This window comes from Genypterus blacodes, unplaced genomic scaffold (assembly GCF_046128005.1).
Source record: "Genypterus blacodes isolate CSIRO-AG114 ecotype Tasmania unplaced genomic scaffold, CSIRO-AGI_Gbla_v1 ptg000438l_1, whole genome shotgun sequence".
Taxonomy (NCBI): Eukaryota; Metazoa; Chordata; class Actinopteri; order Ophidiiformes; family Ophidiidae; genus Genypterus; species Genypterus blacodes.
In genome coordinates this window covers 1887257-1914228 of record NW_027467208.1, presented here as the reverse complement: position 1 = coordinate 1914228, position 26972 = coordinate 1887257, and the positions used below count along the sequence as shown (strand labels likewise).

Sequence of the window (26972 nt, the reverse complement as noted above, 5' to 3'; positions counted from 1 at the left end):
CATCAAAGCAAAGTGTCAAAATGGAAGGAAAGCAGCTGTTATGGCATCGTGCAACGTCAGAGATTGATGTGTAGCCAGACTCTTTTCTTGAAAATGAAGCTATGAACAGATACCCAAGCTAATAAAATGACGGTGCTTTGGCCAGTAAGAAAACCATCACATATTGCTAATGTTCTAAAGTGAAGCGGACTGACAAACAACTGCAAAAATGAAGGATTACTACGTTTCTATAAAGGACGGTTTCTGTGAACGGCGGCACGAGATGATGACATAAACGCCTTTTTTGAAACATTGATATTCTTGAGCAATACTGTTGCAATGGAACTAATCATTCTGTACAGCGACAACCAGCAGCGGGGCAGCCAAGCCTCACTCAGTGTCACTGCCATTGTCTCTGATTTATTTTATTGGATGTTTCCAGCCAGAAACATTACCCCCAGAAAAAGCACCGACAGATAAAAACGCTCAACCTTAAATTGAGGATTGTTATTTTATCGAGGAATCAATTAGACCTAATCGTCCGGGTATCAATCTGTTATACTCCTCGTGATCTTTCAAGGGTGCAGCTAAATTATGAGACCGCCCGGGTGATTACACAACGAGGTAAGAGGATGACTTGTTTCAATAGCTGGTATTGTCACCATGATGCGCTGACAGCACTTCACTCCCGTCTGCACTTCACTTCGATTCTAAGTTGAAGGGGTTTTTGATGAGAGGTGTTTAGTGAGTTCATTCACACACAAGGCGTCCTCTATTTATTTCTGTTGTTGTTCTGAGGCGCTTTAACGTTGGTAATTCGGGCTCTGTTGTCGCGGTCGCATCCCCTTTCTGATCGGAGGTGGCAGGGTTGAATAATATGTTGTCACATCTTCACAGAGACTTCCTTCAATATGCAGCAATCACTGTGTGGGTGACAACAGGCTTGAGGTTAAGTGAGAAGATTCTGGTTTGGTTCAGCTGAGGAGGAAAGGAATCGGGGTCATGGAGAGATGGAATGAGTCTTGATAGGCGGTGGCTTGGTGCAAAACAACTCAGCCGCCGCCGCGAGGCCACGCTGGTTCTGTTTGAAAGGCATCGTTTATAATCAGCCAGACACGATCATCAACCTCTTTTTGGCTTTTAGTGTTCAAATGGCCGTAAAGAGTTAATTCAATGAGGGCACAATAGAGCAGCATAGAGATACAAGGGGCCATGTGACTTTGCCAACATAGACTGGAGGCTGGAGAGAGAAAGTGAAAGATGTCCTTTATGGTCCATTGGTTGATTAGGATTTCCTGCTTATCTAAGATAACAGGAAGTGATGTGTTGCATCTGTATGAGCAATCGTGTCTGCGTGCGTGTGGATGCACATGTACGGGCTGCAGAGGCCGCTGCGTCTGTGCACCAGTGTGTGTGTGTGTGTGTGTGTGTGTGCGTGTGTGTGCGAGGAAGATTTATGGTATGCATAGTCACAATCGCTTAGGCCAAATTACTTCTGCTCTCTTGCTCTCTCTCTCTCACTCTCCCTCTCTCCCTCACTCTCTCTCTCGCTCCCTCCCTCTCTCCCTGTCTGTCTCTCTTTTCCTTCTCTCACACAGACACACAAACGGGCAGGCACAGGGCAAAATGGTGATTAAAGGGTCAGATCCTTTATCAAGAAAACAGTAATTATGAGGAGTGTGATTAACATTTAACAAGGATCCCACACTGCTATGCTTTGTGTATACGTGTGCTCAACACTTACACACACACTCTCACACACACGCATAACAAATTAAACTTTTCCTCAAATCCTAATCACTTACAATACGTTTCTAGTCCTTAATAAAACCACTAACAAACAAAAATACATTTTCTCAATGCTCATTTCTGATATAGGAGCGACAAATCCTATCTTGATCTCTGCACACATTTCTCACACACCGCACACACACGCACACGAGCAAACCCATGATGCTAAACCCAACGCACAGCACAGACATTTACAAGATACATAAATACAAACACTTAAAGGTCACACACTGCTGGCAGGATGTGTGTGTGGGATCTTTCTTTAGCTGCTATATTACATTTCCTCCGTTTGCATCAAAACAAATACAGTACGTACAACCAACCCTCCCAGCACACTTCCTGATCTAACCACAGCAGCAGCAGCAGCAGCAGATCGTGATGATAGGCAGCTTAAGCTGTCTCATTTCCTAAAAAACAAACCAACTCATTTGTCCAAGATGATTTAACCGGATGACAAGACCCCCTGCCGTTCCCATTATACGCCATTAAAGGCAGACCTGCTTATTATTCCGCTTCCGCCTGTACTTCCCGGGTCCCTCGCTGATCAAAAACAGGCTAATTGCCGAGTGCACGCGGAGTGTGTTCACCTGAGGTCATCAGTCATCAATGATCCTAATTTTCTCTAATATACATAATTAATTTTTTACGGCGCCACATTTGTGACATCTGCCTAATGCAGAGACTTATTCTGCTGATTACACAGCAAGCAGGCGCTCAGAGCTTTAAGTGTTCAATCATCATTAAATGTTATTATCACAAAGCTTTATTAATTGTGGTTGGACCTTTGAGGTTCTCTGCGCTGATAGATTGCTTGTTTGTGACCTGGAGGGGGCGTGGCCTGTTTCACCTGTCCACCCTCTGCATGGTGTTTATGCAACATGGAGAAACACAAGCAAGTGATGGATTGAGCAGATGGAGCTCCTCCTCTGTGTGTGACCTCAGCACCACACACACACACACACACACACACACACACACACACCAAACAGACTTGTGTCATACAGAACAGAAGAGTATTGTTATGATTTATGAGGAAGCAACACGTGAGTTAACTGGTGACTGAAGCCTCAGAGGTTCATCAGAGAGTCTTCAGTGAATAAAAGTGGCTTCATTTTATTGTAGTCTTTCTCGGTGGTCAGTGGTAAACTGGGTCACATGAGGCTTTTATAGCAGCATCTGTGTTGTTCAGAAGCTATTAAACACGCTTTGCTCTAAACAAACTATGGCCTGCTTTTATTGCAGCCTGTAAGGTTGCACTCGGAATTGCTAATTCCCGAAAACAGGGCGCAGCTTGTTTGAGCCTCTGCTGCACACATGGGAACACCTGAAGGAAATATAAGAGAATAAATCTGTAACTGTGCTCAAACTTTACACTCCAGCTCACACAGGGAGAGATTTTAATTAAATGTTGAGGCATATATAACTATAACTATTGAAGGAAACCTACTTCTTAATCAAATTACACAAACAATCCTTATGGTTCTGATCTTTGTTGATCAAGTAATTACTATAATATCTGACTGACAACACAGGTAAGAGCAAGAAACAGAACAAGATGGAGGTAGAGAGAGATTGTGTGTGTGTGTGTGTGTGTGTGTCAGTGAGGGAGGATGAGCACCACAACACTCCTGTGTAGACGGCAACAACTGATCAGAACCCTGGATCATCCAAACCTCTCTATCCTATTTAGTTTCCACACAGTTTGCACATTTGGACTTTTAAAACCATGAGCCGGGTCGGTGGGTGTGCGGTCCTATTGATTATACTTCCACATTGTTAACTGTGCTTGATTCATCCCGAGACGATGCCGCCTTCAGAAATGGAGACAGTTAATTAATTTGACATTATTTCACTTTGCCTATTATCTGTGGATGTTGGAGGTTGAAGCATTTAATATAGTAATGTAGAAGACTTTAGAATGTCAACATTCTTGAAAACAAACTGATTCATTCACCATAAGCTCAGTATATATTAGTGTTTACACACACAGTCGGCCCTGAGATATGAATCATACTAAGACATCAACCAGTGAGCGATGTGTTCTCCGCCCCTCTTTTCCTAAGCATGTAGAGGAATCCTGTCGGGCGACTCTCTCATATCCATACTGATCTGATGTCGGACATACAAGAGTACATTGATCGCTTCATTCCTCAACTTGAGCACGTCGCAGCATCGTCTTGTGACATCCTGTCAATGTGTTGCAGCCGGCGTCCCTGCGTGTCACGGGCTGCCATCGGGAGCGACTGACCTTCTGTAGGGCGCAGATGTTTAGTAGCAGGAGCTGGTGAGGTGCTCGCACATTAATTGTTGAGCCAGAAGACGTGAGGGGACAACAAGCAGACTTCAGAGAATGGAACAGCTGCCTAAGGATTAATAATGTATCTGTGCCAAGAGAACTGCAGACAGATTTTAACATGGAGGGAGGGTTAGCGGAAGAGGAAGTCCAAGAAATAGAATGTAAAACTTTTATTTCTGTGTAATCGGTTTGAGGGCGCGGCCTCGCTGATGTGTAGGTCTGCATCTTCTTCTATCTGAGGCAATTTTAGAAGACATTTCATCACTTTGTCGACCTGAATGTGTTTTGTTTTACTAAGTGAAAACAGAATTTGGGTCAGAAAAAGCCCAAATAAGAATTGCGGTACTCTCAGCAAAGCCAGTTAAATGTTTGGAGTGAATCATTTACTGAAACACAGTGAAACTCTTTGATGGATCACACCTCCCCTCCCCTCCTGAGCCGGGAGTCTGTCCTTAGTTAAATATGCATAACCTGTGGGACCTCATTTGTCGAGCAAGAAACCTGTTCGCCTGCCGAAAAAACAAAATCAAGTCGGCGGAGTTGTTATGGAAGCGTCGGAGTCTGGAGGACCATTGTGAATCTATAATAACCTGTGTGTGTGTGTGTGTGTGTGTGTGTGGTTAGATCACGGCGACGCATCTGATGTCTATCACGTAGCTGTAGATTCCTTTCTGTTCCATTTAAGCGGATGGATGTGATTATCGGCCCCCAGGCTCTTTCCCAATATCAAATTCTAATAATTGACTGAGCGCCGCCTTTCCTTCGCCACCTTTATTCTTCCCTTCATGACATTCTCCCTTCTGTGAATGAAATTGCTGTGAATGCCTCGGTGATGTGCTGAGGGAATACTGTGAATAATGGAAAATGCGTAGGAACCAATAATCTGAGCGCTAACCTGTGTATTATCTTACAACAAGAACGCTTTGCTCCTGTCTGCACGCACCTGGCCTGTATTATTCCACTCTCTGGATTCTCTTCTTCGTCTGAAAGGCTGAAAGTGGACGATGACTGAGAGCAAACACGCCTGAATGGAGAAGCTCATTATGCATGTGCAGCACTCCTGAGCTCTAACGGGTCAATCCTCTCGATTCCATCACAGACTGGAATAGGTTAGGTCTACCTCAAGTTGTGTTCAATGACATACAACACATTATTCACACTTTTGTGTCGTTTTGCTCTATTTTCAGACCTGAAATACACAAAAAATGCTTTTCAAATGAAGATTCTGTGGTGTTTGAGTTTTTATAGAATGCCTTCCAACAACCCAAGGACATAGGCTATAGAGAACATTGCCAAACATGTATGATTATCACATTGTATGCCCATTAAGAAGGGAAGAATGTGGTTGTACAAGCATTGTAGAAACATATCAGATAACAGTAAGAAAATGGATCATTTGTTAGGAAACGATTTCATGTTGTCCTACTAGAGACGAACAAAAGGAAAGATCAATTCTGTGTTGCAGTTTGCGATGGCGGCGAAATGTAGGAGAGGCTTTTTGGGGGGACTGCGGTCCTGGGGGTTTACTTTCTGGAGAATGAAGTACAAGCAGCTCAGTGTGCTGTGATCTGAGGGTAAGCTGGGAGTCCAGGGACTGTTGGGGGAGATAAAGCCGGAGCATCCATCTTTGAACTGGTCAGCGAGTGAGTGTCTGAGGATGCAGGGGAGGAAGCAGAGCGGTTGGAGAGGTGAAGGCGGGATGGACGAGGCTCCAGTCTCCGGTGGCAACGCTGTTAGTGCAGTGGCACAAGCAGAATCGATGCGCTTTGTCTTTATGTGAATAGTCGCAATCGGCTGTTTTAGCGGCGGCGTCTTTTTATTGCGTCACACAAAAAAATCCGACTACGTGAAGCAGTGATTCTTTCCTCTAAGGCGGCGGAGGCGGGAACGTTTTTACAGCGTGAGACGGAGCTTTATGGTCTGCTACTGTCTCACACTGTAAAGCTCTCTAAATGAATCATACAACACAGAGCAAACAGCCATTTAAAAGGAAGTCTGAGCTGTCTGTCAATCTGTCTCCCTCTCCGCTCCACGACAAGAACCAGAAATCATTTGGACCAGCGCTGGGGAAAACTTGGGGAGCGGCTTTTCTTCCTAATATTTATGCACCCGGCACAACTTGGCTGCCGACAGAGGAACAATGTTAATGTGGCGATTACCAAAGCAGTTGGCAATAACTAGGTGGGGCTCGTTCTAATTAGCATCACTTGCTTGTCTAATCCCCGGAGGTCTGTGATCACAGCTCCTCAAACACACAGCGTTGCCCCCCTATCTCCACACAACATGCTGGAACAAACGCTGATATGGAAACCATCGCTTGGTGTCATCTGTCATCTTGTAACAGCTCCATCCCCGCTCCCATTAGCTGCCTCGGAACACTAAAGAGAATGTTTGAACTAATCAGGAAGCATTTTCTGAGGGGGGAAGGATCTTCAGTGTTATAACCACAATGTCTGTAGCAATGATCTGGCTTTTGAACGCAGATAAATAAACAATTAAGCAATCTAGAGTAAGTTAATTGGAGAGATTGCGCTGGGTACAGATGGTTTCCTGTAAACATTTGGCACCTTGTAGCGCCTCCCGAAGGGCACAAGGTTCAGACAAAACAAAACTCATCAAACAGACGAGCAACAGATAAACCGGAGGAACAGGTGAGGCGTCGGATCTGCAGCCTCGGGAAAGGAGAACGCCGTAGATGAAGTCCCCAAAGTGGGAGATGGAGATGGAGGGGGAGAACAAACTAGACGTGCTCAGGTGAGGAACGAAGGAGCGGCACAGATGAATAATTTAGTGTAGATTTGCATACCAGCATTCAATTTCGGAAACGACATGAGTACAACACGAGGCAGGAAGTCGTGGCTTGTCGGAGGTTGCAAAATGTAAAACATGGAACTATTGGCTCCTTCTAATGACATAAAATGGTTGTTGGTATCGGACCAAAAAGCCGGTGGACGCTGCCAAAGGATGCTGCTACTGTCGGACCAGCTGGCACCTGATGAATGCTCTCTTCCTCCTCTTTTGGTCGCCTCAGCCCGGCCCGTTTGTCCCTTTTTCCTGCTCCTGGCCTGACACAGTTTAGATCTGCAGTTCTCCGCGATTACACCTGGCCAACTCAAACACACACACACACACACACACACACACACACACACACACATATGCGCGTGTATACCGTCTAACACGTACAGAGAGCCATGCCGGTATATGTTTGCCTGTACAAAAAGATGCATCGAACACATAAGCGTAAACACGGTTGCCGCGGGAAACAGGTGCCGTGCGATTTGTGTGACGGTAAGCAAATCCAGGTTTTGATGAGGTGACGGTATTCCAGAGCAGAATTCCTGTACGTTCTGGTTGAAAGTGAAAGGTGAATATGTAGATGTACAGTACAGGGTGTGTGTGTGTGTGTGTGTGTGTGTGTGTGTGTGTGTGTGTGTGTGTGTGTGTGTGTGTGTGTGTGTGTGTGTGTGTGTGTGTGTGTGTGTGTGTGTGTGTGTGTGTGTGTGTGTGTGTGTGTGTGTGTGTGTGTGTGTGTGAGAGAGCATGAACTGAGGTGTGTTTATCCCTGAGGTAGTTGTATTTCATCTTTTCCTGCATCAGTTCTGCCCTGTAGGGGCGTGTGTGTGTGTGTGTGTGGATTTGCTTTGCTCAGGTTAAAAAGGCAGGATGAGGAGAGAAAATAACTCTTTCTTCCCACAAATGTCTCCTCAATGCTTTCCCCCCTGTGTACCTTTGTGCCTGAGCAGCAACTCTCTGTCAAAATCAAAACGACTTTTTGTCAGCAAACTCACTTCCTCTTCTCTCACTTCTTTGCCGACTTTGACGTCTCCGAAGTTCAAAAACATAATGAACGGAGAAGAAACGACTCTGTGAAGACGAACCGATGCCGAGCTATGCTAACGACAACTTCAGTAAAAAAGTCTCTTAACTGGCGCCAACTTTTCGAAAAGTTCGGCCCAACTTTCCATCTGGTGTGGCTCTTAACGAGGTTCCAGCCCAGCGGGTGTCCATCAGGTGTCCAATTTAAAGTAAACTGTCGCTGCTAGAAGACGGGGTGAGGGTTAGATTTGCGCATAATTGATACGTTTTGCAGGGAAACAGTGGGCGGCGGCGTATTTGTGCCTCTTCCTACGGACGCTCCAACAACAAAGCCGTTTCTCAGCCATTTAAGAAAGCGGCGCGTTTGTCTTTAATGTGAAGGCGGAGCTGTGGAAGGGCACATGGCTCCTCAGAGACGGTGTTAAAGCGTTGCAGACTACAAAGAGAGACTGTTTCCTCCTTTAACTTGAAAGCTTTATTCCTCTCTCTCTCTTTAAACACTTTGCTAAATACCATTTCTTATTTAGCCGTTTCTTTTGGGCCGACTCTTTCCGTGGCAGAGGTTATAAAGACACGGAGCCAGAGAGAGAGATGTTCCATGTATTGTTCCATGTATCCCCTGATGGATTTAAGCCGCTCCATCATTACTCTTCTTTTCTCTAAACGACATCCATTTATTCATTTCCCTGCCTTTGTTTTCCCCTTCTCTCTCCCTCTTTGTCTCCGTACCCCTGAACTTGAACCTACTCCGCCTGTTATCGCTCTTCTATATTCCGCCGCGTCATATCTCTTTTCCCGCAGTCTGTCTCAGCCTCTCTGCCTTCTGAACGAGTGCCAATTCACCCTTTCGTCTCTCTGTCTGTCTCTTTTCACGTGATATTAATTCCGTCCCAGGAAGAGGAGGGGGCGGGATAGAGAAGGAGAGAGGGGGAGGGGGGAGGAGGCATCTGTGTCTCTCTGAATTATTCCTGTAAATGTCATTAATTCAGCGCAGATAACGAGCTCTGTTCTTTTCAGCGCAGCTTGGCACAGATTATAATTGTAATCATTACAATAACTCCTGACGCCGCCGTACTGTATTCAGGAGTCACAATCCCCAGTGAGATCTCTCCCTCTTGAGTCTGGCTGAGATTCCTCCTCTTCTTCTTTGTGTGTGTCTTATTGCGGCCACAATAGTGCTTTAAGATTGTGTCTGTGCGCGTGTGTGTATTACACCTGGGGTTTGGTGATAATTGATTCCACCCCCCACTGTGATTGTGAGTGTTTCTCTCCACCTAACCAGAGAGAGAGAGGAGACATCAGTGCAACCCATTCCTCTTAAATGACTTAACTACTTATCTGCTGGTGATGAAGGCAAAAGGCACCGGTGAGTTAAATTAATGTGACAATCCTTTAAAGGTGTATTTTCAAGCGTACAGAGAGTTTATTACACTTTCTCATATTTCTAGCAGTAACCAGGGAAATTAATCCGGTCCTCACTGAGCAGTTGAGAGCCAAGTTGATGATATGAACGTTTTTTTTACTCAAGCTTCGTCTTGTAACATTTAAAGCTTCAGGTATTAAAGTCAGAGAAACGTGGTTGATACCTTCAATTAAAGAGGACGACATCACCCTAATGTGCAGTAACTTGATTCACCTAATCTGTGCCATTTTTAATATGTGTGTGTTCTCAACAGAGGTACCACAAACCTTCATGTTAAGGCTTTTATTTTGAAGGTTTAAGTGCCAGACCTGTATTTCCTATAGCTGTTTACCTTTACCTGTTGCTGGCAGTGTAGTTGCCTGCTTGGAAGGACAAAGACGAGCACCTGCACTACCTCAGTCATACATATTCATATTTATACTTTATGTAATACGCAAACCCCTCTTATGGCAGTTGGCACTTTGTTGTAACACCTTAAACTTGTCATTGCAAATGTGAGCGTGCCAGGTAAGCAGACGCTGGCTCCTCTGCATGTGTATAGGTGTGTGGCGAGAGGCGAAGCATTCCATAAAAGTGACACTCGCCGCTTTAATGTACGCAGAGATTTCTTGGCAACATTCAAACGTGTGGCTGGTTCTCGCACCATCACTTTGGTAATTCTTTGGAAACTCTTTCAACATCAAAGGTTTGCTTAAGGTGATACTAGTAGAGGGATTTAAGTGTGAATTTAGATGGCGAGAGAATTTAGATGGCGAGATGGGCCGTGCAGCAGGCCATAACACACCAATAGAAGTGTGTTAAACTGTGTTCAGTCCTGGTGAAATCCACTTGGTCCTGATCCTGACTGGAGCTTCTTAACCCTGTTTGTTTTGGACACCACCAAGCTGGTCAGTGTAGCGAGTCGGTCGATAACGCCTGGTTGACTCCCGTCTGATGATATTGACAGTTCTCTGTGAGTCTGTGTGAGTCAGCGAAGTTCCAGTAATCCCAGTAGCTGAAGTGGTAATCCCTTGAAGCTGCCCATTAGCCCCTTGACACACATCCATGTACACACACACACACACACACTCACACACAGTTCCTCCAGCATTGTCACCCAGGTGTCAGGCAGCCGGCTCCTCAGGGAGGGATTGCTATGATCAGCCGATCTCCCTGGAAGGAGGAATGGAGCCTGTGACCGGCAATACCTACAGATTAAAGGGGGGGCGAGACAAAGGCAGAGATGAAGAGGAAATAATTCAAAGGGCCACAATAAGACGAAGGGAGGCCATGCTGACTACAGGGGAGCATAGGAGCGGGCGAGGGAGACAGAGGAGGAGAGAGAGGAGGGGAAGGTTAAAGAGTGAGTCTTCCTCTTTTCCTCATGCAGATTGGTGCAGTGATGATCATCCTGTAGATTCTCACGACCCTCAACACTTTAAAACGCCTACTTATTTCAAATGTATGGACTCTGGTGATAACATAAGCACCCTTTCCTCCTTCTTGGGAAACTTATTTTATAGTTTCAGCTTCTCCAGCAGCCGCTCGCCATCCCACTGGAGTCTAGCTGTGAACTGCGTGGGCTGGGAGAGACGTGATTCTCTCAATACATGAAGGAACCCACACACCAGAAAGTTGCTACAATACGTCGACGCGAGACAAACAGAGAAACGATTCCCTTTTATGTGACACGTGACTCCTGAGACGTGCGTTCGGTCCTCCTCCATACCTTCCCGTCTTTGTACGTTTGTTTGTACGTCTGTCTCAGTACCTAACCTCTACATGCTTTGATTATGGGTGGAAACCTAAGCAGACATGAGGTCATCATGCAAACCCCTTCACACAAAAGGCCCGGGCTGAATTAGAGCCAAGGAGCTCCTTGCTGTGAGGGAGCACAGAGTGACAGACCTTACACAGTTGGTGGTTGAAAACCCGTAACAGCAGGCAGCCAAGAGCCCCCGAGACTTGATATCCTGGCTCTGATTCAGACCCCAGAAGAACCCTTGAACATTCTTGTCAATTGAATGAATTATACAAGCCCGGATTGTACCCATAATTTTCTATCAAAAGCTGGTTAGTGTTCTTCTGCCTGCTGGGTAACGGCGAGGAGCAGAGTGACTGGAGTCAAAGGGAAGATTATTCAAGAGGCCAACAACCAGAAAGCTAAAGTAGTTCCACCTCTCTTTAGTAATATTAGATATGTCTTTAAATGAAGCCAACTAGATTATGAATAGAATATTTAACTTTAAGACACACATAAGTCTCCAAGCACTCACACACACACACACACACACACACACACACACACACACACACACACACACACACACACACACACACACACAAACATTGGAAACTTACTGCTTAAAAAATTCTACACAAATTCATCTTCATTGGTTGAACTATGAGATGGACCAACATGAGCTCATAACCAGTTGGACACCCTCAGTGGCTGTTTATGATCTCTGGTCTGCTGAGAGCTTCAGAAATCTTGATTAGTTGGCTTGGGCTCCTTCACCCTAAGGTGCTGAAGGTGCTGCAGAGCTAGTTTGTATTAGTTTGTTAGCAAACAGATTGTGCCACGTTGCAGGAGTTGGAAACTGAACTGCTGATCAAAGTGCTGCGTTCCTGCTTGAGGCCAGACACACTCCTCAACTTCTCCTGACTTCTGTCTCACCGTTTAATCCTCTCTTTGTTTACTCGGAGGCTAATGGTGCTCTTTCTTGTTTTTCACGCCTGACTCTCAGCGCTTTGGATCATTAGTAAACGTAGAAATGGAGAATTACAAGCCAAAGGATCAAAGAATAAATAGACCTCAAATGGAGAATATCACATATTCTAACCCAGACGTACATGAGCTGTAATGTCTTTCATCCTTCAGAAGATAGCACATGAACTCAGTAATGACATCATGAGCTCAGACTCAGATCTTCTCATACCGTGAACGATTATGATTTTGATTTATTTGCCAAATCTTTTATTATTACATTTTGTAGCCTACACACACACACACACACACACACACACACACACACACACACACACACACACACACACACACACACACACACACACATAGACGACCTTGACAATCAATGAATAGCTTAACACTTTGGTGTGATCCTGTGTTGTTCTGGATAGATGAATCCAGGCGAGTTGTAAAACGTTCCATGACAAACTGACTGTTCCACTTGATTTGATTCATTCAGAGTGGAGTTTTCTGACAGATGAGTCGTATTATCTAATATCATGGGGTTTCAATTCTGACTGTGATGTTTGCTCTGATTCGGTATTGTAGGAACATTGAAACAAATGGCTGCTTCTGTAATAAGGAAACGTTCAAGGTCGGCTTCACATCCGTATCAGCAGGGAAGACGCACAACTGAAGAGTTAGACAGATTCAATGACTGTGGAGTAAAACCAGCACAAAAACACATTTCTACTTCACCAATAATCAGCACTTTATTGAACCTAAACCATAACCAAACCCACACATGTGTATCCCAGGACCTTAACCTAACCTTAACCTAAACCTTAAACCATAAAACCTTAGTCTTAATCCGTTTATACCCATAAAATAAACGCTTAACCTTGTGTGGACCAGTTGATGTTCCCCATTGTCCCCATTAGAGACAAATTGACACACGCGCACACACACACACACACACACACACACACACACACACACACACACACACACACACACACACACACACACACATACACACACGCACACACGCACACACAAGGTCAGGCTGGTTAGCTTGCACTACATTATGTTACATACAGTTTAATACAGTTACATGTCTGTTTTTGTCAGAGAAGCTCCATCGTTCCCTCATCTTAGATGATCACACACAATTTCAGGCTTTCCAGTTTGTTCTCAACTGCTTTCAACTTCAGCAGTTCTGTAAACAAAACACCTTCTTTTTCTATTAAAGTTTACAGTATATTAAACCTATAAGCCTTTGGTGTTTTGTAACATTATGGTCACAATAACAGACATCTGCTCACATCCTGGGGAATATACCAGGAAAAACCAGTGTCGTCCTTGGAAATGTGTGTGTGTGTGTATCCCATGGATGCCATTCAGACGATGATAGATGTAAGGTCACTATGCGTTTTGTATGTGGAGTGAGGGACAAACGTCTCTTTGGTCACTGGCATTTAAAGAGTGCTCTACACACCACACAGACACACACAGTGAATATGTCAATGCCTCATCGGGCTCAGGATATTATTCATGCCTTTCCATTCTTCTCGTAGCCTCGATTTGAACACTGTATGGGTCCAATCACTCCTCTGGAAGCCTGTAGTCTATGACATCTCACTTTGCATAACCAGACATGAGATTATTTGCCTTTATTGGTCCATGGAGACAAAAGAATAAGACGGTGGCTCCCAATCTGATGTGACAAGTGTAATATTCAAATAGCTGCACTCCTTTGATTAAAGTTGCTGTACTTCCTGATGAGCAAAATATCCCTTTATCCTTTATCTCCCTTTTATTTACCCACTTTGTTAATTGCACATTGCTGGGGGCGCACACACACACACACCCAGACACACACAGGGTGTAGTCTATGTCTAATGATTATATGTTGGGAAGTGAGTAACACATTGAGTCTCTGCCCCATAGGGAGACAGAGAGAAAAGTGGGGAGAGAGAGAGACACACAGGGGGACACAAAGACCCAGAGAGCCAGAGAGAGTTGGAACAATGTCTCTCTCTCTGCTCTGTTGCTCGCTCCATTATCCTTCAAGACAGAAATACAAGGATTCAATTAAAAGACCATGTAGTGACCTTAACACACACACACATGCATGAACACACTCGGGGTTGATGTATCAATTAATCACTGTCTGTCAGTTGACCATTATAGCCTGTGTATCCTCACTGGACCATGGGAATTATAGTTAGTGTGTGTGGGTAAAATGCCATTCTTCTCTTTAATGACCATTGTTATTCCCATCTCTTTAGCTTCCACAAGCTCACAAATAGGCCTTTCCTGGTTGTGTGTGTGCGTAGGTGTGCAGGCCAGCGTGTGGCTACCCAGGCCATTAGTATGCAGCACTGTATACAAGCTTTGTGTTATTAAACATTAAAACCAGATGACAGAATATGGCCTGAGCCCTGAGGCTAATAAGTAAGCCACACTATCAGAGACACACACACACACACACACACACACACACACACACACACACACACACACACACACACACACACACACACACACACACACACACACACACACACACACACAGTGCAGGCTCAAGACGTGCACGTGCTTAAAAAGGCTTTTCTCTGACCCAACATCCATTCTGTAGTTTTTCTTTAATGTAGTAATTTTGAATGAAAAACAACAGCGTTTATTTTCACACAGGAGCAAATTACAGCGTCTGACTGTTGGGGCGCCGCTGCTATCAATGGCTCAGTGCGCACAGGAACGGAAGAACTCCAGCCACTTTTTCGACAGGTCCTTTTGTATCCAGCGTCTCCAGAGGATTCTGTTGAGCTCGTTCTTTACTGCTCATTTATTTACTTTATAATGTAACGTGGCGTATACGGCGGCGTGTAATAGATGGATTACACACAGAAACCGGCCTCATCTCACAGCCATTAAGCCCCTCAATGTACTATAATCACCACAATACAAATCAGGCTGCAGATTAACAGAGTGAGACTAAAACAAAGTCCATTTAGATTTGAAAACTAACAAACGCTCAATGTATAAAATACGGCATAACAAATGTAAAGGGCTGTAAGAGTGCCTGAGTACATAAAGATACACACACATGCATATACACACCCACACACACACACGTACTGTATAAGTATCTAATTTATTGAATCATCTGCTGTTATAATAGTGAACTTCCTGCCTCTTTGTTGGCGTTGATGTAACAATAAAGACAAATAATCCCATTTAAATAAGACGTGTTTGACAATTTAACAGCTGTGTTTACAGACAAAGAGCTCAAGCGTCACAGCAATTTCATATCCCTTTGTATTCTTCATTATTTTATCATCAAACAACAACGTAAACATGAAAACATGAATAATGCGGCGATACTCGTTTGTTTTACTCTCAAACTTGTTGCTTTATCATCTCCGGCTTCTTCTCCGCTCTTGTTCCTCTTCGTTTGTTGCTTTGAAGCCTCTAGGTTGAAGGAAACGCAGCTGTGGTTTTGTTTTATGAATTGTGTCGTAAATTGCATTTTACATGAAGAGAAACATGTCCGAGAGGCTTCAGCCACTGTGTTGTTTGCTTTGGTTGTGTAGGTGGTGAGTGTGTGTTTGTGTGTTTGTGCATTGCTCGGCTCCGTGTGAACTGTGCAGCTTTGTGCGTTGCACGGTTTATTCATCGCCTCTCAGAAGTCACAAGCTAGTCAAACGCTGCAGGCGAGGTTAAAGGTCTACAAACACACACAAAGGAATATAAAGGTTGTTCATGCCAACAAAACAACAAAGCTGACATTCTAACTTTACCAACAAACTGAATATGATCTTTATATTATAATTATCTTCCTCTCTGTGAGGTTGGCACAGGTCTTCATTTGTTTATGATTCAGCACAATAATACTCTGCGGTGCTGTGAGGGGTTAAACAGGACTTGGACCCAAAGCAGAGGATTCAAAGCGAACAGGCATACTTAGTATAATGTTTACTTCGGTGCCAGGCAGTTAGCCAGACAGACAGACTCTGCACGGGCCTGATGAGTTTCTTCTTCTATCTCAGGACGTGTTCAACATGACATCACACTGTTTGAGCTGCCGATACCGGCACAAAGTTATTTAATGGGTTAACTTCTGCATCTCATTCCTCTGCTGATAGATGAACACAGGGCTGCTATTGTTCCCAATCTGTGTGTGTGTGTGTGTCTGTGCGCATGTGTGTGTGAGACCCCTCCAATCATATTTCTTCTTCTTTCTCCCGTCCTATCTCGTCCTCTGTCCCCCACTCGTCTTCCCCCCCGTCCATATATCTCTCTAATGACTGTCCCTTTAAGGTGCTGTCAGCCCTGACACCTCCCCTTTAAATGCCAGCAGACACACACAATCTGTCTCTAGCTATCTGCACGACACAGGAGTGTGCACATGCATTAGGTGTGCATGTCACTTCCCCTTCCGCTGTTTGTCTGTCTTTGTGCATTAATGCCCTTATGTGTTTGTTTGGCGACGACGTTCTCTGGCCTGCATGTGTGTGTGTGTGTGTCAGGTTAAATAGTAAATGATGGGGGAGCCAGCAGCCTAAACAAGGTTTGGCTCAGGGGGGCAGCATTCACTATCTATCTATCTGCCTGAGAGAGAGAGAGAGAGAGAGACACACACACACACACACACACACACACACACACACACACACACACACACACACACACACGCACACACACACAAACACACACAGGTTTAGGGAGGAGGAGGTGGTAGAGCACATTTATCATTAATATTGAAAGCGATCCTCTCTTTTGCAGCAATTGGAAGAAAAAGTTGAGTCATACTGCAAAACACATTCACAGCTTTATAGAAGTGCATTATAATAAATGTACTGAAGCCTGGAGCATCTTTGAAGTGATTGTTATTCACATTCTGTAGTTTGTAAAGTTACATATGAAGTTATTTTAACCCCTTCATCTTCATGTATAGATATTTAAGTCTTTAAAGGAGGAGAAGGAAAGGAAGGATCCATGTCTAGAGGGAGGAAGAAAGGAGGTATTTTTGACTGAAACAATCAGGGTTTCCAGCCTAAACGGACAAGAGAGAAACAATACAAACAAAGCCCATCTCTCGGTAACAAAACATGTTTGTAATCCCACAAAATCTGAGGGAGAAGAACACAAGAAGACGGCGTAATCCCCTCCCTAATTATGGATTTGGCCTTTAATGTGAGCGTGTGTGTGTCTGTCCTAGTCCCAGCGTGTTTGTTTTGGAACCTCTGGGTCTGACAGGGAGGTTAATCCACCATTCAACCCCAGTCAGCGTGTCTCTCCTGGGGTGGGCACAAAGACCAAAGTTGGCCCCCGTCACCTCCAAAGCTCCGGCACCAGAATCTGCTCCCTCCGCTCCGTGCCACAAACGGGCTTATCGGCGCTGGGCATCGCTGCAATGTGGGGGAGGACTGGAAGGAATGAATGTGTGCACTGCTGGATGCCAATAAGTGTGACAAAGACAGACACACACACACACACACACACACACACACACACACACACACACACACACACACACACACACACACACACACACACAGAAGCAGTCACACTATCCATTAGACACACAGGAGCAGGTAGACTCACGCACACACCAACACATGGGACAACAGAGGGAGTAGGTGTGCAGGTAAACAGGAAGGAATGCAGTAATTCACACAGACACACACACACACACACACACACACACACACACACACACACACACACACACACACACACACACACACACACACACACATTGGCAAGCATGCACAGAGACTCCATAGACAAAGCCATGCTAGCACCAGTGGATGGTATCTGCTGGGAGGAAATTGGTTTTCTCCCATCCAGCCTTTTAGTCTGGCTGCACTGAGTGTGTGCGTGTGTTTGTGTGTGTGGGTTCTGAGACTGAGAGCAGACACGTTGTGTTTTTGTGAAACTGTATGCAGAGGTCACGGAGTTAGTATTTTGGTGGGATAATTCAGTTTTGCTTTAATCTCAATAGATAAAACATGGTTTTGTTCCTTTTGTGTCATTGTGACCTTACAGCAGCTCCAGTAAATAAAGAGTCAATTACACACACACACACACACACACACACACACACACACACACACACACACACACACACACACACACACACACACAGGTTTCCTCTTCCTCCATCTTTTTAAGATCCAGAAAGCATTTTTTCCACCTTATCGTTCGTTCTAAGGGATTTTGCGAAGTTAACTTCTCTTTCTGTCTTTGGCTCTCTCTGTGATGAATGGAGGCAGTGTGTGTGTGTGGGGTGTAAGGGTGACCTGGCTGGAGGCCTGTGGAGGTATGTGTGTTTGCGCTGCGTGTTTATTTGTGTGAGTGTGTGTGTATCTTGTTGTCCGTGGCTCTGAATTTACGTGTGTGTGACTAATTTAATGGATAGCATGCCACCATGGTCAAGGACCTCCCCCCTTAGCGCTCGTACACAGACACACACCTACATGGGCACAATGAAACACACACACACAGGGTTCAGGGTGGGTAGCCAATGACTGATTTACGTCACACACCGGTGACTATTGACCACATGTAGTGTGACCTGAAAAATGACTGTGTGTGTGAGTGTGTGTGTGTGTGTGTGTGTGTGTGTGTGTGTGTGTGTCAGTCTAGTGTTGTTAATCAATCACTACAGACCATGAACTTTGGAGTGGAGGAAATAAATCTAGTCGACATCTAAAGGAGGAGAGGAGAGAATAAGGAAAGATGGAGAGGAGATATGGCAGCTGTAGATTCTTTTCATTCTATTTGAATCTATTTAGATCCTTTGCCTGCTCCTTCCTCTCTTCACCCAGGGGCCAACAAACACAACACACCTTTGCTCAGCTTCCATTAGAACAATCCTCCTGCGTCCAGAGGTCCATGCCTGTGCTGTTGATCTTCAAACAGGGAAATGTCTTGAGATGGAACCCATTTAGCAGTAAAGGTTCTTTGAAACTCACATAGACCCAAATCCTCCACTGACCTGGAAAAGTCTTATTTAAATGAACTGACACATGAGTTTCTGTGTGTGTGTGTGTGTGTGTGTGCATGCATGTGTGTGCATGCTGGCGGTCAGTTTGTCTGATCATCCAATGAATATTAACGACGTGATGACACCACATGATGAAACGGCACTGAAATATGAGAAAGTGATGAAATCAAGTAAATATATCGTTCAAAATCTTGCGTTAACAAAGTTGGAGATGATGGAGTTCCATGAAGCAACTGGGGATCAAATAAGGCTTCTTCAGTTTAGAATCAGTTGCTTTTCTAAGAAGACAGAGGATATATTATCAGATTTCTAGTCGTTACATGTTTGTCAGTATAGACCACATGATTAGTAATGCATTGTAAATATGGTAAATACATATGAGGCGAATTGTTATTGCAAAGAAAGTGGAAACATTTATACACAGTAAGGATTCAGTGCTTTCCTTTTTGTGTAAAAGACAACAAATGGATGAAAGTCCCTCGGGTGCAGCATTGTATCGTCTGCATACAGGCACAGTCTATAGTGTTGAATGGCTGAAAGTAGCACAAAAGAATCAAACAACACCTCCAAAACAATTTTCTGAGAAGAAAAGCAAAATCTTTCAGCTCGGCAGAATAGAAAGATCAAATTACACCGACACAAATCTCATAAAAAGATGACAAATCACCTGCTACGTCTTCAGTCATGTGTTATTGTGTAAGAGGGAACACTAATAGTAGAAATGAGAGTTCTTAGATGGAGGTTCAGCTGGAGAAACACATCACAACAGTAGAAATGAGAGTTGATGGTATTAATTATGTGTAATTGAGAGTCTGTCTTTATATAAAACCTGATTAATCACAAAGCAAATGTGTTCGATATGCAAGTAGATGATTGTAAAGAAGCGTATGGGACTATTGAGTAAATTAAAATTAAATGAACATTTCAGTTTTATGGCAAATCTCATTTCTTGCAGTATTATGACAAGTATTTTATTTCAAAAGCAGTAAAAATGTGTCTTATGATAACCCAGTGCTATTATATCATTGCAAGGTTCATGAAGTTTGTACATTAGAGTGAACCTGTGTGAATGCTGCTCTGCTCTGTCCGTCTCTCTCTCAACATTTCCCTTTGTGTTCACAGAGGGAGGCGATAAGATGGCATGTTTATGATCTGCCAACTACTTTATTAGCTTCCCAGTGGTGGTGTTCATTAAATTGGTCAAATTCAAAAATAACACTATTGCGCAATAAACATAAAAGACACACACGACTGCAGCGGGTCGTATTAACACCCACAAACAAACGCACTTCACACTCATTACATGCTATTTCCTCCCCAGCTAATTCCACTTTTACTGGTTGTGCATTTAATGTTTCCATGGTTCCAAATTGGCTTTGTGAACGCACAATCACAAATGACTCCTAATCAAAGCAACGGTATCATTTCAGAATGCAGCGGTAATAACGGAGACAGCATAGGTTTATTCTGCTCAGAGCGGGAAGGAAAGGCAGAGAAAGTGTGATGTGTGAGGTAATGACGGGGTGCAGACCTGAAGCCAGCCTGGGGGCTTCATGGGTGAACATGCAGGAGGCCACCTGCCTCACAGGAGAAGGAAAAACGGAAAACAGAAACGTAGAAAGAAAGTAAATGGCCGGGAAATCGTTTGAGTTTGGGGTAGAAGAGAAAAAAGGGAGGCAAGGATGAAGAGAAGGAGACGGATGAGGGGGAATCAGAGCATTTAGTTGTGTGAGGTCAGACTATGGGTCAGCACCTCCCCAATGAAACACACACACACAAAGTCAAATGCACATACATATACCCACTCTCATACACACCTTCATCTCTTGCGTAACAACACACCCACTGGTCTCTGTGGAGCTCCTTTGGTGGTTAGGAAGTGTCGTTACGCTTAAAGTGACGCGTGTAGAGGAAAATAAACAACCATAAAGTTGCTGTTGTGACTGATAACAGACAGAAGGACGTCTGTTGTTCTGATAAGATCTGATGTGAGAAATGATTTGTCTTAACAGTGAGTTCATTCTGTGCTCTGCCCTTTGTCTCAACCTGTTTCTCCTCCTTTGTTTATCTCCGCACTCATCTCTCTTTCATGGTTGGAATAATAATGAAAAATCTCTTTCCCCCATTGGCAATAAAGAGCCTATCAGATGTGTGTGTGTGTGTGTGTGTGTGTGTGTGTGTGTATGTCTGACAATCGCATTAGCTAGACTGCATGGTTGCTTTTTTGGAGAATATAAAGAGAATGGTGTGTGTGTGTCTGTCCTTCATGTTTGCGCGTGTGTGTGTGTTTGCGCGTGTGCAAAGAAAGCACTCTGCTGATATTGGCTAGTTCTTCGTTCACTTGCTAATGTGATTTCTTTCTATACATCACACACCCACACCCACACACCCACACACACACATACACCCATAGAAACTCACTTTGAGTGTCAAAGGCCCACCTCTCCTGTCTTCCTCTCTTCTGGTTCCATAATAATGTTGGTTTTGTCTCATAAATCCCAAACCCATAAAGTTAAGAGATAAATCTTAACACTGGTAAATGGATGTGGTGTTGGGGCTGGTTGGTTTATTTACAAAACCAAATTCAATATTCTTATATCCAGATTCTGTTTTTATCTGAAACCTTCATACAGAACAATGAATCCACACACTGCATCAAAAAGAGCTTCTAGTTTCCTCATTTTTCAGTGAGAATGTGTTGAAATATAGATCATCAAACACACATCCTCCTATACATATTCATGAACAAGGACATGTTGTAAAGTATAACTATAATATAAATATATTGTATACATGTTTTAGGGAAATCCCAGTCTCTCTTCAATCGTGTAGACGTGAGATTGTGACTAAATGATGTGGAAGTTGTTGCCTGGAGCTTCCTCAGTGACTCAACACAATGTGTGGAGAGTTTGTAGGATGGTGAATCAATGGCATAGTAATGTGGAGGAATGTATTATTAGAAAGTGTAGTTGGGACCAAATGAGGCAGCGTTTCTCATTTCTCATCTGATCTCTGAAAGCAACAAACCATCTTTAGCAGACGGGTGGCGAGTGTGTGTCGACTTCTTCTGAAATCTTTTATGGTCTTGAGTTTGCCCCAAAGCACAAACGCACATCATTCTAAATATTAATGTACGGCAACACAAATATGATGCCAAGGGCAAAAAATGTCACTTTATTTCAAGTTCAACTTATATTTGGGCACTCAAATCACAATGTTTTCCTTGTGTAATGATGTGAAAAATTCATTTTAGAAGCCAACGATATTCATGTGTTTGTGCTGCAGCTACAGTAAAATTAAATTTGTGAGGCGACCAAGCCTGAAGGGTCGGTAACCGAAAACTAATCTTTTTTTTTTATGGTAAAAATGCTCTCTGTCATGATTGATGGTAAAATTCCCAGTGCAGTATTAAAACATGGATTTAGACTTTTGTTTAAATCTGTAGGAAAATAAAAGGCTTTTGTCAAAGTAAAGCTCTGTGCTCTTTGTGCGGTGCCTTCACCGGTAGAGATGCAGGAGCAATTTCAAGCCAGGCCGCATACCAGATTGTGCACTTGCACCAGATTTACATCACCACCATCTCTTTCATCACCACATGAACTCCACCGTCCTGCAGCTGGTTCGTCTATTGTTTCTGCTTCTCCTTTGGCGTTGCACCTGCTTGACATCGCCACCCTGAGGTGCAAATCAACACTGTGCTCTGCATTGTTCAGTTTACTTCAACCAAATTAGAAATGTTCGGCTTGAAAAAACAGCGCAACTTAGTTAATATGAAAAGGAACTCGCTGTTCTGTCTCTGGCAGCACTCGATCCACTCTCGTCCGTCACCGGCATTTGCAGTTTGAAGTTAATTTATAAGGACACATACTGTATTGTGCTATGGAGAAAAGTTACAAAGGCTTAAATTAATTATTGGGAGGCAATTTGTGTGATGGAGCAACTACATGTGTATGGATACGTGTATACAGAGAGACACATGGCAGTCTACAATCTCCCCAGGCCAAAAGAATTAGCAGCGATGAGGAAGGCTTTCAGAAAATGCACAGCGGTCTGTCTACTCACAAAGATAAGAAGAGGAGGTTTGTGGAATAACACCAGGAAAGGAAAGCAGTGAGAAGAGTTAAATGGAAAATGGAATGAGAGATTAGAAGAGTAGGGAAGAGGGAATTACAAAAATAATAGCAAGGCAGAGTGGATAAAGAGAAATATTGATTAAATATAGATTAGGTATTATGAGGAGATAGTATAAGAAATGCTTTTAGGGCTTTGAGGCGATGACTATCACCTTTGCTTACATCGATATTGAGCCAGGTGAGGTGTTGGTGTTAGAAATGTGAGCGCAGGTACGAAAGACAGAAGAGGAAGGCAATGCAGTGAGACGGAATACCCACAGAAGAACTACTAATAAATGGGCGAAGGGGTGAGTGGCAGTTTGGAAGAATGAAGATAAAGGTGTGTAGGTCAAATGATGAGAGAAATCATTTGGTAAGGCCAAGCGGGAGACAAACAAGGGGGGCGGCGGAGAAACGGACGGATGAGCAGAGAGGTCAGGAGAGGGCAACGGATGATTCCAGCAGGAAAAGAAGAACGCAGAGTGAGTGAAAGGAAGAAGAGAGGAGGAGGGAGACCTGATATGATGGGAGGCAGTGAGGCAGGAACATAACGAAGGCTAAAAGAAAGGGTACAGGTAAAGGAGAAGACAAAGGAGGGATTGGAATGGAGGGATAATGGAGGTTTGAGGCTCTTGAAAGAACTGGGGTTGTTGCGGGAAAGTTTTATTAATAAATGACAAAGACGAATGAGTGGACAGATTGTGAAGAGAGATGAGGACGAGGATAAAAGGGAGGAAGACGCTCGTTGCCCAAACTAAATATATCTTCATGTAATCCACATCTTCATCACAGACATTCGGTTTCAGGCATGAAATTGCAAGAAGAACACTTAACGTCTCCGGGTGTGTCAGTCGTCTGAAACTTCGATTCGATGTCTTTATGATGTACTTTGTATGATGACAGACGAGGCAGAGTGAGCGTGGGAGAGGGAAGAGTTATGACAGATGAACGTCAGTGGCTTGATGAGGAATAATCTATGGAAAAAGGTGCTGAGGCTCAAACGCTGTCACGCTGAGCGATACCTTGATGTGCGTCATCGCATGTCGTAAAGTATCACAAACTGCCTGAGTGCCCCTATAAAGAGAGAAAGGTGAGACAGACAGATGCCAGAGGGTGAAGATGAGGAGGATGAGGGTGCAGTCTGCATGGTGGGTTGGGGCAGAAGAAGAGCGATGAAAGTCGAAGTAGAAAAAGAAAGTGGAGATGATCGAACGGCGGTGAGACATAAAGTGTATGAGACGGCAGGAGAGAGGCGAGACAGGACAAACCTAACGGCTAGAGACCAGAAAAAGAGATTTAGCTGGACAAATGCCAGGGGGAGAGAAGAAGAACAGAGAGGAGGGGGAGAGGAGGTGTATAGGGAGGGGGAAGGAGGAGACGAGGAAGATTGGAGAGGGAAGAGAGAGAAAAAGTTGGGTGAAGGAGTGCCAGGGGCGAACATGGTACAAGTGGACTCAGGGAAGAGGAGGAGGAGGATGAGGGGGAGATGAAAGAGGCAGGGAGGGAAAGGAAGGAAGGAGGGGAGGTACAATGAAGGGAAGAATGGTAGCTGCAGGACAAGGGGAAAAAAAAGGTTTGGCTCTTCTCCATACCGGGCAGAGAAACTAGCCCAACATTCCTCCTTCTTCTTCTTCTTCTTCTTCTTCTTCTTCTTCTTCTTCTTCTTCTTCTTCCTTTACCTCAAGGAACCTGTGCAAACTGGAGATACAAGCATGGCTGAATACCGCAAAGTGTTTCTGTCAATACCGGAAAAACTTAACTTAGGAATGTAGCGAAAGCATCCAGTAAGCTAAATGCAGCGAGACCTGGGTGACGTCATCATGATTAGTTCTCTTCCTTTTAGTTCGGTTGTGCTTGACCAATCAAAACAGAATCACAACCTCAATTCTCAATTATATGTTCTTGGTTGGAAAAGGTTTCAAAATGGAGCTCCCAACGAGATCCCCTCTAATGACGCAGCTTAAACTGTATGTGTGAGGTAGCATCGACCTTTTCCAGTTTATTGTCACCTCATCGTTTCCGTCTATTGTCTAGTCTTGACGTTATACAACCGAGCTGTAAAGTAGACGTTTGCTCACCTAATCTGTTGGTAATTCCAGCAGGATGAATGCTCGGAAGTTCTTTGTGCAGCGAGCGGTTGAAGTTGAACCGGAGCCCAGTTTTATGTCGCTTTATCACGGGTCTATTTGGTGAAATGAGTGCGGAAAGACTCTACTGGGAACTGCCTATTAAATGGCTCATCCGGCACCACAAAATTGAGCCAACAAACAGAACAATCCTTAGGGAAACGATTTAAACATTTATTCTGCTCTCAATGACCAAATAGACTCCGACACACTTCTGAGGCGCTGTCACACCTCAGCCGAGCAGACGGGCCAGAGGATCCCAGCAGCTGCTTCGCCCTTCGTTCTTCATGCACGTCCTTGATTGCGTGACAGTTGTGATGTCGCTGTTTAAAAGGTAGCAGAACACCTGACCTGATTACGCTTTCCTACAAACACAGGTGGCAGTGTTTGCACTCAGCCGTTGAGGGCTCGCAGAGGTGCTGCGCTAGTTCTTTCAATGCCTACAAGGAGGCCAGATCTGTGAGGATGGAGTTCATTACAATGTGTGTTATGGTGTCACAGAGAAGCTTTTCGCGAGTAGGTGAACATCTGAAGGAAAAGCTAGACAGAAGCACAACGTTTTGGTCCTTCGATATGCAACCTGCTAGCAACTCTATGTGACTTAGAGGAGGCATGAAGGTCTATAAACCCGCCCAATGTAGGGATTTGCAGGGACCAGGACCAGAGTACAGTGGGTTTGAACCCAGGATTTGCTGTGTTAACAGTAGAGGAGTGTCTGACATTTGTTCACCAATATATCTTTGCTCTTCTCCAGGTTAACAGGCTTCCAGGTTCCTCCTCCAGTCACCAGTACAGGACCCGTCTTCTCTCTGAGGTTGACCAGTGACTTTGCTGTATCTGCACATGGCTTCAAACTCAACTATGAAGGTAAGAACGACTGTGTGTGTGTGCGTGATCTGCCTCAGTGCTGACCTCTATTGTTCAGACAGCTCAACAGCAGTGTGAATCACACCTGCTCGTCCTAATTACCAAGTGTCAGATCAACCCCCAATGCAGAGTGAGGTGTGTGATTTAGAACCAAATAAGAATATCAGGACAAACCAGCATAGGTGCATGTGTTTATGCCTTTTCTCTAACATTACTTTCCTCTGGTCACATTTATTAGCATCCAACCCTACATAGAGCAGAACTGACACATGTGGAAACTTTAAAGACGAGTATGTAGCTTTGCTGGCAGGTAGACAGGTTTGTTCTTTCTCTTTATTATTCCAGTACTCAGGCTGTTTAGACTGTGAAAGGAGTCAAATGTCCCGAATCAAGAAAGGTACACACACTAACCGCATAGTAAAGGACGTGCTGTGTTTGATGTTTGTGCAGTAGATTCTAACAACGCCAACATTCAAACGCCTCAGTTTCCTGCTTAGTTAAAATGAATTCATAGCGAGGTGTGTGTGTGTGTTAACTGCTGTAGACGTGAGCGCCACGCTTCCATTTCCAGAGCTCACAAAGCGACGTGCCCTACAGTGATTGTTAAAATTAGAACCTTCTATGTATCAGCGCCATGTCCTGTGTGCTGGAAAGATTCTGATTAGATTTAGATTAGGGAATGTTAGAAGTCGTCATTGAGGCCGTTTGTTCTGGAGCATAAAACATAACAGCTCAAACATTGTACTTGAGGCACGCACATGACATTGAAAACAAAACAAAGAAGACGACACTTGCTTGGTTTGGTTGCCATGAGAGCTGAAGAAGAGTTTAAAGGATTTTCCCAACAGCTTGCAAGGTGACAAGTGACAAAACATC

General features: G+C 44.1%; 1 protein-coding gene across 1 annotated transcript in view; it reads left to right on the top strand.

Annotated features, from left to right (window-relative positions):
* Window positions 1–26972, top strand: part of LOC142989894 (CUB and sushi domain-containing protein 3-like) — a 246315-nt gene that overhangs the window by 57533 nt on the left and 161810 nt on the right. The window contains exon 3 of the mRNA XM_076139634.1: window positions 25984–26096. Coding sequence (XP_075995749.1) covers window positions 25984–26096 — 113 coding nt within the window. The remainder of the gene's footprint in view (window positions 1–25983; window positions 26097–26972) is intronic.